The sequence below is a fragment of the Camellia sinensis genome, chromosome 9 (assembly GCF_055761805.1).
Source record: "Camellia sinensis isolate YWXY chromosome 9, ASM5576180v1, whole genome shotgun sequence".
Classification (NCBI taxonomy): domain Eukaryota; kingdom Viridiplantae; phylum Streptophyta; class Magnoliopsida; order Ericales; family Theaceae; genus Camellia; species Camellia sinensis.
Window position 1 is genome coordinate 78345322 of NC_138969.1, and position 20608 is coordinate 78365929.

At 31.8% G+C, this 20608-nt stretch overlaps 1 protein-coding gene across 3 annotated transcripts; it reads right to left on the reverse strand.

Annotated features, from left to right (window-relative positions):
• Positions 1 to 9760: 9760 nt before the first annotated feature.
• Positions 9761 to 15304, reverse strand: LOC114323186 (serine/threonine-protein phosphatase 5-like). 3 transcript variants are annotated; one of them, XM_082888672.1, is made up of 6 exons: positions 15078 to 15304; positions 14040 to 14133; positions 13867 to 13891; positions 13515 to 13625; positions 13250 to 13320; positions 9761 to 10916 (listed from the first exon to the last, which is right to left on the reverse strand). In XM_082888672.1, exons 2-5 carry the CDS (start codon positions 14122 to 14124, stop codon positions 13305 to 13307), a joined length of 237 nt encoding a protein of 78 aa, XP_082744798.1. In that variant the 5' UTR covers positions 14125 to 14133; positions 15078 to 15304; the 3' UTR covers positions 9761 to 10916; positions 13250 to 13304. The 3 variants fall into 3 exon arrangements, with proteins under 3 accessions (XP_082744798.1, XP_082744800.1, XP_082744799.1); XM_082888674.1 differs by having other exon boundaries at positions 13250 to 13367; XM_082888673.1 differs by having other exon boundaries at positions 14040 to 14619.
• Between the last annotated feature and the right edge of the window lie 5304 nt (positions 15305 to 20608).

The window sequence follows — 20608 nt, forward strand, 5'->3', positions numbered from 1 at the left end:
AAAAAAAATTCACTATTTTCTGAATTTAATTTTTTTTTAGAATCGAATGTTTTTTTTAAATGTATCTTCCTTATTTAAAAAGTAAATTATATATAAAAATATATTTTAAAAAATTAATATAAGAATATAAAAAAATATTAAATTCTCGTATTTTTATATTTTGTTATTTAGTGAATTTTTTTATAAAAAAAAATCACAACTATTATACTTTTTAAGTATATTTATATTAAGTGTATTTAAAAAATTAAAAAAATTACTTAAAATATTAAAAAGGTTCAATGAAAACAAAAAAACACAAAAAATAAAAAAAAATTCAATTTTGTGAGAAGTGAATCCTGAGACCAAACAAGCTAATTGACTTTTTTACTTATTACAGAAGACTCGCTAAAAACTCCAACCATTCTACTTTAGACCCCTGCTTCTTTGGTCCCCACCACCAAAATTGCTTCCTTCTTTATTTCTCTTTAGACCTCTACCATAATCCCAAATATACATTTTGAATCCCATCCCTACACATTCCACATACAACTCCTCATTTCCTTCCATAGTAGTCTCCATCCCACTCCGACAACCCTGCTCCTCCGTTCCTCTCTTGCCAACGACCCCCTACTCCTCTTTTCGATCTCCACCCTCACACTTTTGGGACCTCTCTCACATTCTGGTAGGCACCTCAATCCCAATTTTTGCCTTGCGACCACTCTCGCCACCATTCAAAAAACCAATTCCAAACAAAAGTCTGATGGTCAGTAGAATATAGCCAAACAAAAGGCATATGTTCAATTGTGAAGCACTGAACATATTCAACATGTTTGGTTGTGTGTAACCAAATGAAAAGAAATTGGCCAAACTTCAAAGTAGAGAGAAAAATCGATGGAGGGAGAAAAAAAAAGTCGTGCATGAAAGATTACAAAAAGAGTCAATCTGCAATGGGAGATTGTCGATTTGGTTTCGTTAATATGGGTTACTCATCAATCTGGTTTTGTATCTGGATTGTAGTGAGAATAAAGATTGTGATGGTCTGGGTCATAAGGGGTGGGCATCATGATGGTGGAAAGTGGAAGTGGTGGTTCCGGAGGTTGTTGGCAGGAGTGGATGTGGTGGTGGTTGGTCGTTGGAGGGTGGGTTGGTCATCAAAGAGTGTCAGCAGGAACGGAAGTGGTGGTGGGATTAGGATTAAGGTTAGACTTAAGAGAATAGGGATGGAGATAAATTTGGAATTTAGTATTAGGACAAATTGTAATAAGAAAAAATAAAAAATATGGGGTCCTAAGTAAAAAAGTAGGGACATTTAGCAACCCTCTTACGAAAAGATATGCAAAAAGTAGAGCAATGATATGATCTAAATAAGCTAAAATATCAATAAACTAACTATTTTTATGCTTTCCAAAAGAGACCTTAGTTACGTGAACCAAATCAAATCAATCGACATAGCTTGAAAATTAAGGTTGAAGATTCTTTTTGACCCTAGAATACTGCTTATCAAGCTTAGAGAAAAAAAAATTTAATACCAAAAAGGATGTTCCGTGAGGCATCATAATATTCATGGGCCTTGCTCCCAGGGTAATTACTTGCCGGCTAAATTTAACCCAATCCAAAGGAATGACCTACTACAGGGGCATATAACAGACCTCATCCACTCGCCATAGCAAAAGGCTGGGCATTGATCGGAGTACAGTGCACAAATTTGAAGATAAATTGCGCCCCCAAAAGTCAACCCCTGCACGCCCCTATGGAAAGCACATGCATAATGCACTGGGCCACCACCCCGATGGTTTAAGTTCAAACAAATTGGATTTGGCAAAACTTGAAAGGCCTAGGCTTCATTTGGCATAAGCTATTTTGGTTAAATTAGTCAATAAAGACAAAATAGTCTAATGTAGCTAATAAGACAAAATGCCATATCTAAATCATTATCATTTCATTTTTTCTCTCACAATTATCCAATTAATTCAAAAAAAAATCAAAATTTATCTCAAACATAACTTTTTTAGTTAGGCTAAATTAGCTCATCCCAAATGAGGGTTATGTATATGTTTGGTTTGAACTATTTATTTTAGAATAAATTACAAACAGGTCTTAATAGTTTGATTTAATTCTTATTAAGGCGATTCCTGGGATGATGGTTTTGGACTAAAATAGCCAATAAAGACCAAAAAAAAAAAAATACTTAAAAAGCTAATAAGACAAAATCTTACATTCTACACATCAATCAATTACTTTTTCTCTCACAACCGTCTATTCCTATAAATAAATAATCACAAATTATCCTAAACACAACTTTTTTTTTCATCTCATAAAATAGCCAAAAATTTTAAAAAACAACTAAAATAGTCAAGTTCCCAAATGAGGCATAAATCCTATTAATTCGTCGCTAAAACTAATAATTAGTGACTTTTTTTATGACGTTTTTCTAAATCTGTCACTAAAAATAAACAATTAGCGATATTGTTCAATGATGAATTTTTCAAAATGTTGCTAAACGTTAACAATTAAGGTTGGTTTGGGGTGTACTAAAAAAGTGCACTTTTTGTCTTTTTACGAAAAGATGTGCAGAAAAGTAGAGAGGTGATGTGATGGAAAAAAGATAAAAAGATAAAAAGATGGATTATATAGTAGATGACAAACAAGGCCTTAGTCACACTTTCTTATAAAAACACCGTTGGGCAATAAATCCACCTATTAAGATCTGCAAGTCCCTCTTTATATTTATTGTGTTTGATTTTAAAATTAAGTCAATTAGATAATTATAGGCTTTTCATTTTTTTGTGTTTGAGAGACCTGTTAAGTCCACTGATCTATTCCGATGATTTGAAATTTTATTTTATTGTGTTTGATTTTGAAATTAAGTTCAATTTGATAATCATAGGCTTTTCATTTGATTGTGTTTATGAGACTTGTGGACAACATTATGGACATGTTTCGATGATTTAAACTGTTTATGTTATTGTGTTTGATTACACACTTCCATATGCCCTAGTTATGATTTTTTGCGATTGGTTATGACCTATTTGTTAGGTACACCTCCTCAGTAAAGTATGTGATCCAATTAATTTATTAAAATATTTAATTTGGTTTGGTGTTAGTTTTAATATATTTTTTATTATTATATATCTAACTTTTGGAGGCCCCGCCCAATGGGTATTTTAAAATATGTTTGATGATGGTTAGGATTTTGTGAAGCCCGTGAAATTCACTACAGCAAAAAAGGTTTTTGGTAACAAACTCATTCTATCTCTAAACATCAAATTTTCGTCACCAAAGTGATCTACAACGAAATAATTTTGTCACCATATTCGTTGCTTATACGTTGTCACTGAAAGTAGATGGTGACAAAAAATCATTTCGTCACCTATTTTTCATTTTTGGCAACGAAATTTTTCATCTCTAAATGTTGCATTTTTCGTCCTCTGTAACATTAATTTCGTCGCTAGAATTAGATAATATTTTATTTTAATTGTTTTGGCCACAAAATATTTCGTCACCAAATATGAAGATAGAGGTTTTAGTGATGAAATTTATTCTCACCAATGAGCACAAAACAATTCGTCACTAAAATGAGCACAAAACAAAATTCTTTAGCGATAAAAAAAAATTTTGTCGCCAAATATTTCAATTTAGCAACGAAATATTCAACAAATGTGACAAAATTATTTGTTTGGAACTATATTATCATTAGTGACAAAATTATTCGTCACGTTGTTTGAAAACTAATAGTGATGATTTTTTATTTCGTCGCTAATAATAATTAATTTTTTTAAAAATGAGGACAATATTTTTAATTTTGAATTATTCTTTTCACTAAAAATTCCCTATGCATTTTAATGACCTGTTCAATAAAATATCTATTACAGATCAATACAAAAATCTGTTCATTTTCATAAACACCACAGTTGAAATGTCTCATAATATCCACAAAAATACAATATCAATTGCGGATTACCAAACACGTCTCCTAATATCCACAAAAAACATGTCTCCTAATATCCACAAAAATATAATATCAAGTGTTGATTACTAAACACGTCCCCTAATACCCACAAAAATATAAAATTTACAACGCAACCAAAATACATGTAAGGTAATATTAACAAAAACACAAAATGAGCAAGCTTCTACTCTCCAAATTACCAAACACGTTCATTTCGAATCTCCAATCTGCAACAAAACAAAACAAAAAGAAAAAAAAAAAAAAAGGAAGACAATTATTATCTTATCAATCAAATATACAATTTAACATTTTTCAAGTCTAAGTGTTAGAAAAGTATATTTTTTGACTTAATTTTCAAACTGGGAGTCCCTTGCTAATTTTGTAAATTTTCAAAACTTACATTGATTCCTCCCGAGGTATTCGGGGTGTTTCCCGAGCCTTCTCGTGGCTGTATCACGATATTGGCCCCCGATGGCTTATTTTCAAGCCTAAGTGTTGAAAAAGTGCATTTTTCAAACCGAGAGTCCCGTGCTAGTTCCGTTAGTTTCCACAACTTACATTGGTCCCTCCCGAGGTGTTCAGGGTGTTCCCCGGGCCTTTTCGTGACTGTTACATGATTTTGGCTCCTGATAGCCTATTTTTAAGCCTAAGTGTTGGAAAAGAGCATTTTTTGACTTAGTTTTCAAACCAAGAGTCCCGTGCTAATTTTGTAAGCTTTTACAAGTTACAATGGTCCCTTTTGAGGTGTTAGGGATGTTCCCTAGGCCTTCTGTCACGCCCTCAAAATAAACCCATTATATATATATCATTGACATGCAATATTAAAAGAAAACAATTCATTATCTCATTCATCAGAATACTACTAAATGAAAACATTACATGTAACATCAAATTAAATGCCCTATGGGCTTACATCTTTCCAAGCCAACACTTGGACACAAAAATATGAGTTCTAACTCAAATATAAATAAAGCCTAGGCTTGAATGTTTATCAAATAAAAACAAATAACTAAAGATAGTCTTCAAAATCCAAATCCTTCCAAGCTAAGTCCTTGGAGGTAGCTTATCACCTGGACCTGAAAATGATGTTCTCATAAAGGGTGAGCCACAGCCCAGTAGAAAAATACTAAACCAAATATAAGTATTGAATAAAGCTATAGCATTCGATAGATGGTTAACCAAGATAATCAATTACATCATTATACAGTTTCATGACACTAATGTCTATGACACGTTTCACTTTTCTTTATTATCAATATGGCTCAGAACCTGGCCAAACTTACAACAGTGAACTATATATGTTATATTCACATTACTTCCAATATCAAACAAACAAATGAGACTCAGGCTCATATCAAAACACTTCATACTTCCCGTTTGATACACATTTTAGTGCTGTATCAATGACATGTAAAAACACTTCAATATAATAAGCACACATAATAGTGATGCTAATGGAGTCCATCCCCTATCTCCTCCCAAACAAAATCCGGTTTAGAGGTCCATCCCCTATCTTCCCCTAAACCGTGGAGTACATCCCCTATCTCCTCCCAAACAATATGCATATGCAATGCTCAATCAATACATGTATTTTCTGTATTAAGTCAATAGTCTAAATTTATAACTTAAACAAATTGATTAGTTTCAATTTTTCCCAATCCACATGCAATGTCTACAACAAACACGACTATCCTCCACCGATAGCCCAAAACAGTTATTTCTAGACTGGAAATAAATATATCAACAATTCAATAGGCGAGTGATTTAAATTATCCAACTACACCATTTAATCAGTGAATTTCTCAATTTCATGAATTTAACTAAATTCCCCAATTTCCTTAAATTAATTATACAAATTAATTTATTAATACAACTAGGGTTTTTCCCAAAATTACCAAAGTAACCCCAACATATCAATATACCAAAACTTAGAACAAAACTTATAAAATGGAGTAGGAAATCCCTACCTCGAAGAAAATAACCCGAATGGAGAAGACGGAGATGAAGACCCAAATTCCAAAGTGCTCCAAACCACCAAACGTTCAGATTAAATGGAAGCCCTCGACTCACTCTATCTTTTTAATAAAGCAACTAGGGTAGAAACACCCTAAAAGGTGATGAAACCTAAGGGAGAAGGTGAGTAGAGGGAGAGAGAACTCGGAACTAGGGTTTTAGGATCAAAATGATGTAAAAAAAACGTTTTAAAAACCGCTGCTGCGTATATAAACCCGACAGGCTCGCTCGAGCGAACACTTGGTCGCTCGAGCGATCAGACACACGAAAACCTCGCTCGAGCGAAGAAAATCTTGCTCGAGCCAAGAATGCAATGCTTCAGGTCTGCAACCCAGGAGCACGCTCGAGCGACAAAATTCTCGCTCGAGCGAGGAACTCGAAAAACAAACACCTCGCTCACTCGAGCGAAGAAAATCTCGCTTAAGCGAAGAAACACTACCCTCAGGTCTATACTAGACGAAATCGCTCGCTCGAGCGAAGAAAAGCTGGATCGAGCCACCAAACACAAAATACAACCCTCGCTCGAGCGACCAAGCCCTCGCTCGAGCGACCAACCCAAAAACTGGACAGCAACACTTGGTTTACGAACCCAACCAACCTGAAACAAACCTGCCCAACACATCCTATAACTCCAAATGAGAAAATAAAGGACGACAACAACAATTATACAATGACAGAATATACGGAACCTAAGTCCGGATACAATAATCAAATGGGAAAAGACCGGGGTCGCTATACCTTCTCTCATGATTTTAGCCATCGATGGCCTATTTTCAAGCCTAAGTGTTGAAAAAATACATTTTTCGACTTAATTTTCAAACCGGGAGTCTCATGCTAGTTCTATAAGTTTTCAAAACTTACATTGGCCCCTTCCAAGGTGTTCGGAGTGTTCCCCGGGCCTTCTCATTGTTGTATCACGATTTTGGCCCCGATGGCCTATTTTTAAGCCAAAGTGTTGGAAAAGTGCATTTTTTAAACCGGGAGTCTCATGCTAGTTTCATAACTTTCCACAACTTACATTGGTCACTCCTGAGGTGTTCAGGATGTTTCCCGGGCCTTCTCGTGGCTTTTACATGATTTTGGCCCCCGATAGCCTATTTTCAAGTCTAAGTGTTGAAAAAGTACATTTTTTGACTTAGTTTTCAAACCGGGAGTCCCGTGCTAGTTTTGTAAGTTTTCACAAGTTACAATGGTCTCTTCCAAGGTGTTAAGGGTGTTCCTTAGGCCTTCTTGTAGTTGTTTCACGATTTTGGCTTTCGATGGCCTATTTTCAAGCCTAAGTGTTGGAAAAATGCATTTTTCAATTTCGTTTTCAAAATGAGAGCCCCATGCTAGCTCCATAAGTTTCCAAAACTTACATTGGTCCCTCCCAAGGTGTTGAAGATGTTTCCCATGCCTTCTCAAGGTTGTTTCACAATTTTAGCCCCTGGTGGCCTATTTTCAAACCTAAGTATTGGAAAAGTACATTTTTAAACTTAGTTTTTAAATCAGGAGTTCCGTGTTAGTTCTGTAAGTTTTCACAATTTACATTGGTCCCTTCCGAGGTGTTTGGAGTGTTCCTCGAGCCTTCTTGTGGCTATTTCATAATTTTGGTCCCTGGTGGCCTATTTTCAAACGTAAGTGTTGAAAAAGTGCATTTTTCAAGCCCAGAGTCCCGTGCTAGTTTCATAAGTTTCCACATCTTACATTGGTCTCTCCTGAGGTGTTCGAAGTATTCCCCAGACCTTCTTGTGACTGTTACACGATTTTGGCCCTCGATGGCTAATTTTCAAACTTAAATGTTAGAAAAGTGTATTTTTTGACTTAGTTTTCAAACCGGGAGTTCCGTGCTAGTTCCGTAAGTTTTCATAACTTACATTGGTCTATCCTGAGGTGTTAGTGGTGTTCCCAGGCCTTCTCATGGCTTTTTCGTGATTTTAGCCCCCAATGGCCTATTTTCAAGCCTAAGTATTGGAAAAGTGCATTTTTAGACTTAATTTGAAAAAGTATGGTAACGTTTGGTAGAATTTTAAATATGATTTAAGAATAAAGTTGTATTGTGAGTTTGTGAGTCTTAGAATTATGATTTGAGTATAGAGAATTTGTTTGGTTAGGAATTTTGAAAAGAGTTTTGAATTGAGTTTTGAATTGGGTGTTAAATTGAGTTTTGAATGTTTGATGTGACATGTGAAATAAGAAAGTTTATTTGATTATGAGTTTGGAAAAGAATTTTTAAAATTTAATTCAAAAAGTTATAACTCATAACCACATACACAATTCAAAACTTTATTAAAAATTCTGTTCAAAATTCATAACCAAACTTTTTTAAAATTCAATTCAAAAAAATAATTATTAAAAAAAATAACATAAAATTGTTTAAATTGAAAATATTACAAACAAAATAAATTTTTTTTTTCAAAATAAATATTCAATTACTACTTTAAAATAACTTTGGGTTGTATATTTGGTGAAAATTATTTTTTTAAAAATATTTTTGATTATAAATTGCAATTACCTTTTTTTTTTTTAAATTTTGATTTAATCTTCTCTATTATAACTTGTGATTTCGATTCTTCTCTCACTTTTAGCTTCTAGCATAAGCTTCGCGTAAGAGAATTCAATTGGGTGTTTGTGTAATTTGGTATCGGACGATGATGATCAATTGAAGTTGTTCATTGCTAGAGAATGTGGAATTGAGAGCCTGAAGAATTTCTAGGACTCTGCTCCGACTCCTCAGAGTCTTGAAGTCGCTGTAGAACTATTGAGAAACTTAGTCTCATGTCCATTGATCTCCGAAGTTCTTGTTTCAAATGGCTTTATAAACCGAATCGTACCGGTCCTGAATTGTGGGGTTTGGGGAGTGAGAATTCCAGCTACTAATGCTATTTGCAAGCTTAGTTTCAACACGAAAACCCGAAAAGAATTAGGCAAAAATTGCAAAAATAAAAATAAAAATAAAAATACACACTGCTCTTTGATCAATCGACCGGGCGTCCAAAAGGATGACCAAGTTGACCCAAGTCGCGCTTTTTAAAATTCAAAATCCAAAATTCAAAAAAACAAACTCGTTTCTCCAAACAAAAGCTTAAATGAGTTTTGAAATGTTGTATTGGAATTAATTTTTAAAATTTTAACCAAACAATAACATTGAAAACAGCTCTAGAATCATGTTTCCAGAGCTGCTCCAAACATAGCCTGTATTTTTCTACATAGTTTTCAAACCGAGAGTCCTATCCTATATCTTGAAAGTTTGTGGAAAAATAATTTATTTTGAAAAACAATTTTTCAAAGAAATACCACCTGATTACACAATCTAAAATACCTCAATCCAAGCGTTTGATAATACCTCACAAAGTGATCCAAGTGTCTCGCCTCCAAAGTAATTCACCTTGCACTCTCTTGCTTTTATTTTTGTGTATTTTTTTACAGACCTTAAAAATTCTAATGGCCAATTTTTGTATCAAATACATCACATATATATACACAACACATGATAGAGTTTGCGTGTAGATGGAATCCTTAGGGATCTCTATCTTTTACTTGTAGGGATAAAAAAAAAGATGTATCTTTTATCTTAAATATACAAGATACAACTTATCCAATTTCTTATTAATTATCTTTTAAATAGATAATATAGAACTTCCACTAATTGCAATAATGTCCATCAACGCATTACAATTAAACTCCTAAAAGTAGAGAATTACAAGTGAAACCCTTTCTCACAATTAGTCACAAACTTCCTTCCACCAAAATATATTTCACATGAGCTACTAGGTATGAACAAATTTATCATCATAAAAAACCCTAACTCATGTAACCGAATTTTAAATTTTTCCTTCTGCTAATTGGACCCCAAAAGCATTTTTAAAAATAGTATTTTTGTAATTATATATGTATAAAAATATTTTTATGAAAAAGTAACCGGCTGGTTTTCTTTTGGTCCAACGTTAACAGGAAAAATTGCTTAAATATACTTTCTTACTTTGAGAATAATGGATTCCATGTTAAGCACCCATATAAATCAATTACCACTCATATAACCCAACATGTCCGTGTATAGCCTTTAGTTCGGCGTCACCGATTAACAATATCAAAGTTAAATGAATAGTTAATTAATTTATACAAGCCCCTCAGGTCAAAGGAAAATAAGTGTATTGTAATGAAACTACTTTTTAAACTGACAGTGATCATTCCATAGGTGTTCTCAAAACCGATCATGTTCAATGCATGTACTTATTGCATAACACCTACCTATTTGCCTAAGGTCACTACCTCAATGATGGAGTTAATCATTCTATCATATAGCAGCAAAACAGGTGTAGGCCATAGTAATGCGACGCCCAAATCAACACCCATAGCCTAGAACATTAATTGGGTCTACAAGACACCGAAAAATCATAACTCCCAACTTTTGGTTCATTAACCATTAGCATGTTTTTCTACAATGTTATCCAAGGGACCTTATGTTCACATCATATGTAACATTAAATATAACATTACGAATAACGACATACAAAATGTAAAATAAAATACCAAGTAATTTATATAATCAATTAATAAAGTCAATAAATTGGTTTTTAAGGGCAAATACTAACATATCCATGCATATATTATTAGATATTTAATTGGTTATGTTTCTTTTTCTTTTTTCTTGATGTTGCATTTCCATTTAACATAGATGGGTTTTCAATAACGCTACAATAAATAAAACAATATACATGGGTTTTCAGTAGGTTCACCCGCAACCTCCACCAACAACCCATACAACAAATATAACATATCTAAGTTTTCCAATAGGTTCACTCTCAATCTTTTAAGACCATTATGGGTTTTCAGTAGGCTCACCCTTAACCTTATTCACATGTGTGATTGTGTACATGTGTGTATCTATCTATATATATATATATATATATGTCAATGTGTAGAAGATACCTGCTCGTCAATTCCTTGAGAAAAGTCACCTTAAGATCAAATTCGATTACAAGATACACAAAACCTGAGGCCAAAACACTCAAAGAAAAACACAGTATAACTAATAAATGTTCAAAGAAAAGCATTCACCTAAATTTAATTATATTTAACATGAAGATTATACAAAAGTTATAGCTGTAACAGATCATACTCAAGCAATAGAAGGAAAAACCCCAAAAATTTAGTTCCATACATAATAGAGGATTAACCAAATTTAATATCCAAAAGGAAATCTGTACCACACCAAAAAGATAATCTATGCCACCCCAAAACTAATTTCTACTAATTTCTAATTTGTACCATACTAAATTTTAGATATTTACCACGCCAAAAAAATAATTTGTACAAACCATTATAAGGACGGAGGTATAAAAACAATGTCCTTCTGTATTTGTCAAAAAAAGTCATATCCACAATTCTACGTAAAAAATCATTTGCAAAAATAAAATTAATCATTAGTATTGACTAAATATTGGCATTTTAAAATTATATATATAAAAAAAAAACATATAAAACTCGAACTTAATTAATCTTTTCAAATTAATCATTAGTTTTGCATACTCAAATATATACGAAATAAAAATTTGGAAAACTTGAATGCATATATTAGGCAACCAGTAATATTTTACATATAATCATTCTACATAATTATAAGTATTTTTCCATTTATGGCAACTACAAGACCGTGTCCTATTTACATACCGTTTATCCTATTTACGTATACCCTACAACGCCATGTCCTATTTACAACACCATTTTTTGACTAAGTCGGATTATTTTTAACTTTTTTTCAATTAACTTAAATGAATGTATGTAGTTCCTAGTCTCAAAATAGGTTGGAAGGAAATTTAATTGCATTAGTAATCTAGTTAGGCTTCATAAAATTTACACAATCTTGCTGTGCTAATTTACTCTAACCAGCAAGCATATGGAGACCAGAATGGATATTCATTTGAAATATTCATTTAAAAGAGTGAATGCAGATTTAAATTAGGTGGAATATCCTTGGTTATTTGTTTTTGAAATTCTTGACAGGAAAATGTAAGGAAAAGCATTTGGGTTGATTAAGCTTAATATGGCATGTTTTGAGAGTTAAAAATGATTGTCAAGGGGCTGCAACTAGTAACTTGTGAAAAGTAAAGTTGCATATTATTTTTGTCATTATTATTGAGGTATGTGTTGCTAGGTTTCAATACTCTATTGTCATTTAAGTATATGCATAAAAAACTGAAGAAGAAAATAAAAAAAGAAAATGTTAAGTAGATTTCCCATGCTTCACCCTGGGCTAATACATCACATGACAGAATCTCAAATTTCCTAAAGGCCAACGCTTTGAGTTAAATGAGTAAATAAATATTTATTGGTCTATTCCCATTTCTATGAGAAATAGATTTCCAAAATAAGAATCATTGACAATTCAACCATTTCATACTTAGAAACACATACAACAACCTAATAACATGAATATACCTAAAATAAGAACCATATACCACTGTTACCACACCCATGTCCGATAAATCCAGAAATTACCATTATACCTTTGACAACTAAGATATAAAACATGACCAGAGTCAACCTAAAATGACAGCAAAACAGAACTTGAATCAACCTAACACCTTATTACCCAAGGACTCGAGTAAACCCTATGTAAAATTCCAAAAATTCTCACTTTCCCACCCGGTGCATGCTTTGCATCAACAAGCCAATCTGCTCTCGCATGTCCATAAAAGACATGTACCTTTGGCCCCCGTTTGTTTTGAGAGATAGAATGGAGGGAATTAATAGTGAAGGGATTGTTAGTGAGGGGATTAATAATGAGAAATTGTTAAATTATTTTTATATAAAATAATAAAAAAAATAAAAATATATAAAAAAGTAAACATTATATTTAAAAAAAAATTCCCAATATATAAAAAATAAAAAAATTTCTAATCCCCTCACTATTTTTTAATACCATCTCTACCTCCTCCTTATCAATCCCCCTTCCAAAGGTATTAGTAATACCAAGGGACTAATAGTCCCAAGGCTATCTCTGCAAACAAACAAGGGCATTAGTAATACCTTGGTATTACTAGTCCCAATACCCTCCTTATAACCTAAAACAAACGAGGCCTCGGTTTCATCCGTCTAAAATAATTTTGATTGTCAATGTACATGTTTAACTTGCTATCATAAGCACATATCTTCAACGCCACAAACTAAATGGCAAGCCGCTATTACACAGCCACAACAAAGAAAAATTATAATGAAACCATAAATGAGGACCTAATATGGGTCAAGAGCTAACAAAAGTTACATTGAAAAGCTATATTTTGCACTTAATCTACCACTATAAGGACATCAGAGTAAAATAATTACCTGACCATGTACATCACCACAAACAGTGAAATGCTTTCCATTTGGAATATTTATATCAACAAGAGACAGCACTGCGCACAGCATTTCTCTTGTTTGTAAGACAATCTAGAAGGCATATCTATCACATGAACACAAATATTTACAGAGAAAACAACAAAATAGTAAAAAGTCAATAAATTTATTTTTATTTTTTATTTTTGATAAATTACAGTAACAAGTCAATAATCAGAACAATAACACCATTACTGTTGAATTTTATACATACCGTTTGTGTAAGAACTTCTGATTCTTAAAGTCATCCATCATTTTCTTCACAAAATTTAAAGTTACAACATCTCTCTCTATTCTTGCACCATCATACTGTGGCTCCACCTCTCTAGTTACAAAGAACATAATTAATTTCAAGGCAATAAAAGTAACTACTTATATTATCATGTTTTATTTTCTCCTTTCCTTTTCCTTTTTCCTAAAATACAGGCAGCTTTTTTAATCAGCAACAAAAGTTTATCTATACTAATCTATAAAGGGAGAACACCAATTTGTGTTTCCCTTTTTTTTTGACATTATGTAAACTTTTTCCAATGACAAGTTTAGCCCAACAACACAAATTTGTTTACCTGATTTGCTGGAGTTCTAGCTTTGCTGATTTTGAAGGGGGGAAAAAGGAAAAACTCAATGTCCATGTTGTACACAAAATGTACAAATAAAGTAAACAAAATACAAGGGTTAAATATATATATATATATATATATTTTATAAAGTTGAGGAAAAATCACAAGACAAACAATACCTATAGAATGGAAATCAAAAGAATCAACTATTGAACGCCTTTTAGACTCAGGTACAGCAATTGCTTCTTCAAATTTGAGCTTCATTACAGCTTTCTGCAATTCCTTCAATTTGTTAGTAGCATTAGGATCATTTAGACAGATTTTCTTGACCTAGGTTAATGAGTGAAATATCCATTAGTACACTGCAAAAGGAATTTACGAGTACTTGCATATATTTATTCCAAAAAGACAAAAGATGGACATCAGCAAATACATAAAGTGTCCATTTGTCAAAAAGCAGAAAAACAAGTGACAAAAAGATAAGAAGGATACTAAGGTTTGTTTTAGTTTCAAATTGCTGGGTGGCTAATGATTGGATTAAAATGAAAGGTTTTTCATTAACCGTGGCAACATGCAGACAGAATTAAGGGTTTCAAATAAGGACAATTATTGTTGAAAACATCACTCACAATCACCATAGAAAAGGTCTCTTGCTATAATAAGAGGAAATTTATTAATGTTTCCTTTTCTTTTTCCGTTACACCAAGTGTTTTCGGCCTATTTTGAGTCCAAAGTAATCCCATCAGATGCAACAATCACCTGCAAGCATTGCATTCCTTGCATTATTACTTATTACTCCTAGTCGTTTTAATAATTTTGATAATTCATGATGGTGAAAAAGATGAACAAAAAATTTACATGTCCTATCTAAGATCCCATTCAGATGTATGATTTCACATTGCCACAGAATCATGTACAAGGCAAAATCATTTTTGACAAGTCCAAACACGAGAACAAAAAATAGTCAGATATTGACAAAAATAAAAATAAAAAAATCAGATATTGAGCAATTGCACGATTTGCCCAGTACACTGCATTTTCACTATTGTGACTTCAGAATACAACAGAAGAAGTAAAAGAAGAAGATGAGCAAAGACAGAGATAATTTTTTGATTCGGCCATTGCATCAAACAGTTGGAAGGCGAAACATGTAATAGGAAGAAATACTTAAATCAAAATGGGGAAATACAAGAAGGGAGGGAGACGGAGAGAGAGACCTAAATCAAAATCAATGGGCTTGAGACGGTGAGCGACGGTGAGTGACGGTGGCGATGAGACAGTGTACTAACGGAGAGCGATGGGCAGTACGATAGGAGTGAGAGCAAATAGTGGCGATGGCAGAGGAGGATGAGGTGCTCCAGTTATTGGCGAACGCGAGGAGGACCGGTAGTGAGAGAAGGAGGGGAAAGGAGCAGCGGAGACGCGGAGGGGGGTGGGGGCCTGCAAAATAGGAACTAATTCGGAAAAACAAAAGCTTCTCACTTACAGCATGAAACAACGTTGTTTTGCATAATAAAATTGCACCGGATAATTATAAATATTTATATTTATTTTAAATGTTTTTTAATATATAAATTATATTTTTTAAAATTATTTATAAAAATAATTTAATAATTTTATCACTAATTATAATGTATGTGAGAAGTTGAAAAGGTTACTATATGGATTGTATCTATAATTATTTGTATGAGAGGGATTTTATTGTTTTTCCTAATTCAACCTCAACATTTATTAACTTCTCCCAAACCATAATCCCTTTTAACTTCTCTCATAATTACTGCAGCACTCTTTTCAATTTCTCTCATAGACTATGGTTACACACAAAAATAAAGAAGATAAGAATTTAGTTATAGATCTCAAAAAAATATAACATCTAAATTTGAATTATGATTTAGTAATATAATTATGTATTTTATATATATATATATATATATATATATATATATATCAAAATTTTAAATCACTTAATGGGACAAATTAATCAATTTTATAAAATTATTAATTTTTTAATTTACAAAATAGATTAAAAAAAATATTAACTGATTTATTTGTTTAATAACAAAAATATTTCATAATCTCTCTCTCCTAATCTCTTTCACCGATTTCAAAAAAAAAATTAAAACTTGCACTCGTTTTTTCTTTCCCAAAAAATCAGATAATATTTTTTATTAAAGTTGTAGATATCTACCTATATCTTATATATTATATTATAACATAAAAAAAAAAACTAGAGAAAAAATCTTTAAAACTTATCTAATAATTATAATATTTTTTTAACGGGTTACCACTATTTATATATTTATTTTTATATATATATATATATCTATACTACATATTAAGTAAAAGAGAGTTTTTAATCCCCAAGGCCCGTGGGAGTTTTAATATCCCAATATGAATTTTTTATATTTTATATTTTTTATTTATAAAAAAAAACCCAGCATTTATTGATTTGGTCAAAATCTCCTGATCAATATTTATTAATTTTTTTCAATTCACATGTCTTTCCACATACCTGCATTTATTGATTTGGTCAAAATTTCCTAATCAGCATTTGAATGAGTTAAAAACTCCCATTTTGCTTAATATATAGTATAGATAGGAGATAAAATTATTTCATTGCAGAAAATTTTGTAAAATGGTGACGAAAATTTTCGTCTCTAAAATGGCGTCTAAATATTTCGCGAAATTTTTCAAGGGCGGGAATTTTTTTTTTGCGACGAAAAATAAAATATAGAGATGAAAAAATTTTCGTCACCTATTGTTTTATTGATTTTAAGCATTTAATGACGAAATTTGAATTTTCTCTCTAATTTTTTTTTTCATCATGCATTTGTTGGAAAAATGGTTTAATATAGGCATATTTTAAAACCCTAATTTGAGTGGCCTCAAACGTTGTTTGGGGTGGGTTCGAAGAGGTGAAGGCAGAACGTCAAAACCATTTATGAGGTGAAGACAGAACGTCAAAACCATTTATGAGTGAATGGGAAGTTGACGTCGTTTTCGAATCTAACATTAATTTTTTAGATAAAATTCATTTGAATTTTTTCAATTAAAAATTATTGTGGGAATTTAATTTAATTCTAAATTCAAATTTTGGATTCCTAAGTGGTTTCCTAAAGTTTGTAATTGTGGGAACTTAATTTAATTCTAAATTCAAATTTTGATTCCTAAGTGGTTTCCTAAAGTTTGTAATTGTGGGAATTTAATTTAATTCTAAATTCAAATTTTGACTTTCTTAGTGGTTTCCTAAAATTTTGTACCTCTTACTTTATTTATTAAACTATTCAATTTGTTTAATATATATATATTCAATAGTTTAATATATATATATATATATATATATTTTAAATAGTTTAATTAATATATAAAAGTTCCATCAGTTTGTTGCAGTTGCACTAACGGACGGAATTTTTTCCAAGTTATTTGAATTGTTTGCAACGGTCAAATCTTGTGTGATTTAGTGGTGCACCTTTTCATTCAATTTATGGAACCTGTTCGGGCTGTATTTTTGCCTATTTATATCCTTTTTTCCCAGCAATTCGGATCGAGATGAAAAAATATATGTCTTTGTGATCCGAATTTTCCATCCAGAATAAATCAGTTTGCAGATTGTTTCTTGTTGCTGTCTAATTCTTTTATTTTGTGCATTTTCCTACATTCTAGTTTTTAGGAAAATTATAAAGAGAGTATAGAACACAGGTTTGGTTCGCCGAACAAATTTATTTGAAGTGCTTCTATAAATTTGTGAAGATCATTGTATCCTGGGAGATAGACGCCATTCAACCGTAAGCACCGTAGCGGGGCGAATCTGTCTTAAGGACAGAGTGTCTCACACTCGACTTGGTCTTAATTTTATTTCGTTTCGATAAATAAATCTGGTATGTTATTTATTTATTTTATTTAAATTTATTTCAAGTTTTTTTATATACACAGAAGATTGTTCCAACAGTATTTTCAACACCAAAGACCTTTTTTATGAAGTGATTTATTGTGTGTTGCTAATATTGATATATTTTATATATATCAATTTTGGTGAGTAGCAACGTGGGTGTGAAAAAACTTCTTGTGTAGGTGGCTTCATGTAGCTCTCTTCTCTGCTTTTGAAGACTTGATTGCTCAATCAATCTGTGAGTTGGTCTAGTGCTTGGGTGAGATTTTTGTGTCACGTGGTGTGTGCTTCAAAGATTGTTTGGGTCACAGATTTGATAAAGTTTTGCTTGTCTTCTACAATCTATTTGGAAAATAATTTATTTGTTTATTTGGTGAGATCTTTTTTTTTTGATTATTTGTGATTATTTGAAATTCATCTAAAGGTGATTTATGAGATCATTCGTGTCTCGTTTGTAATCATTTGAAAACTCTTGGTTGATAGTGGAATCGGATTTCGGTATTTTAGATGTACCTCATATTGAGGGAACCACGTAAAAATTCTTGTGTCGTTATTGATCTAATTTTTTCGTATTAGTTTTATTTCCTTGATTGATTTACTTGTGGGATATCATTTATTTCCCTAATACTATTGTGGTATTAGTTATGATTCATTAGAGTATTGATTATGATATTATTTTAGTTATGATTCAAAAGGCTTTTGATTATACCTTATTTGATATTTGATTATGACTCATTTGTTTTTTTAGTTAGGACTTAAGAGGATCTTGTTATGACATTTGTGGTAATCACACAAATATCACAACTTGCATATGATACGCACCATAGAATAATGTCGATCCGATAATCATAAATTTTTCATTTTGTTGTGTTTAACTCTAAAAAAATAAATAGTTTATTTTTAAAAATATATTTTTCATTTATTTTTTCGAATACAAACACCATAAAATGAAAATATTACAATTATTGAATCAATATAATCTTTTCCATAGATGATATATACTAAGGGCTCTATAAAATGAATGGTTTGAATAATTGAAATGAGACTCATTGTAGATCGTATAGGCCCCTCAAGTTCTCTCAAACTTATATTTGAATTTGAGAGAAACCTAACCCTATATGAAATTAGTAGATTAGGATTGATCATTTTTTGATACACAACTTAGTAATATAAATATTAAATAAAAATAAAGAAAAAATTGGTGAAAAGTCCATTCTAAAGGGGGTATAAAATATTAGATCCAAGGTAAAATCTTATTTGGTGATAAGAACACGCCGAAAAAGTTGCGTTAGAAAAGTCACTGACGAAGACAGCAACTAGTGGCAGCAGGTGATGATGGGGAGATAGAGAAATGTGTAATATTTAATAGATAAGTTGTTGAATGAGTGACATCATGTTACATTTTAACAAATAGTTAGTTTGGTGAATTTTAACAGATAGTTGTCCTTTTTGGATAAATTGTGTCCTTTCGGCCCAAAGGAATTAGAGCTTAGACCTAATGACCCAAAAAATTCAAAAATTGACTTATGACCTGAGTGCCCTTAAATAAATTAAGTTAGTGATCTGGTAAAAAATTAATTAAATATTTTAATATTATTTTTACTAAATAGTGTTATGATATTTTTTTAATCATTTATGCGATTCAGATGATTCAAAAAGTATGCAAAATAGACTTGGATAAATTACACGTAGAGCTGGAAAATTCAACATGAACCTACAAATTAGCTTAATTATATTCATTTAACACTCATTCAAGTCTATAAATGGGCTTAAATGAGTTACTCGTTGAGAACTCAATTAAAGTTGGTTTACATAAGTTAGACATGCGTATTCAGTTAAACCCATTTAAAATGCTATCATTTTTACCACCAATCCACCTTTACTAGGGGTGGACATCGACTTGTTAGCCTGTCTAACCTTATATTTTTAGGGTTTGGGAATGTTGTTTCATTCCATAGAGACAAGCTAGGCTAAATTTTTAGTCTCGTTGAAGTAGCTCGGTCGCTAGTCTCGTCAGAATAGTTAGAGTCAGCCACCATTAGGAAGAGAGAAAGTCGGTCGATGAGAGAAAAGATAGGGAGTCGGGTGGCAAGAGAAGAAAAAGAGAGTCAGGTCAACGAGAGAAGGAGATCTATCAGTCGTCGTCGTTGAGTCGGCAAGAGAAGGGAGATCTCTCAGTCATTGTCGTTGTTGGAGTGAAAATAAAGAGAGACAAAGAGAGGGTGAAGAGAGAAAGACAAGGCAAAAAAAGCCTCAAATAAAAGTTTGTAAATGAAAGAGAACAATAAGAGAGAGAGAGAGAGGAGGGAGAGCGGACGACGTGGCTCTGTTATCTCACGTGGTCTACCTCCACTTCATTAAGGATGTATTAGAGCTCCCAAATTAGAGCTCTCACACATTATTGTTTATTTAATGTGAATGTTCATATCATCAAGTTGCTAATGGTTCAAAAAATATTTGCTTGGATAAAATTGTCCATAAAATATCTTAAATATGAGAATTGAGATTTGGTAGATCAAATGTCTAAAATAATAGGACTTATTAAAATATAAGAATATCTTATGGACTAATTAGGATTCAAGTATTTGAAAAAGGATCTTCTAATAAATTCATAATTCTTAATAAAAAAATTATATAATTAGTGTTACTGTTTATTCTTTATGTTTATCTCCAATATTTTTATAGGATTAGGTTTGTTTTATATTCATATCTTAACATGAGAGAATTTGAAAAGCTCGTGGAGCTCATCACGAGTCTTGTTTCAATGATCTAAACCGTTCATGTTGCAGAGTTTTTAATGTATATCATTCGTGCAAAAAATTATGTCGATTTAATAATTGTAACATTTTCATTTTATCA

Excerpts from the sequence above, each read along its gene's own strand:
- LOC114323186 (XM_082888672.1), bottom strand. The coding sequence starts at position 14,124 with ATGAAGCTCAAATTTGAAGAAGCAATTGCTGTACCTGAGTCTAAAAGG. Across the intron at positions 13,892-14,039 it reads TTTTGATTTCCATTCTATAG|CAAAGCTAGAACTCCAGCAA; the intron begins GTATTGTTTGTC and ends CTTCAAAATCAG. Across the intron at positions 13,626-13,866 it reads CTAGAACTCCAGCAAATCAG|AGAGGTGGAGCCACAGTATG; the intron begins GTAAACAAATTT and ends CTTTGTAACTAG.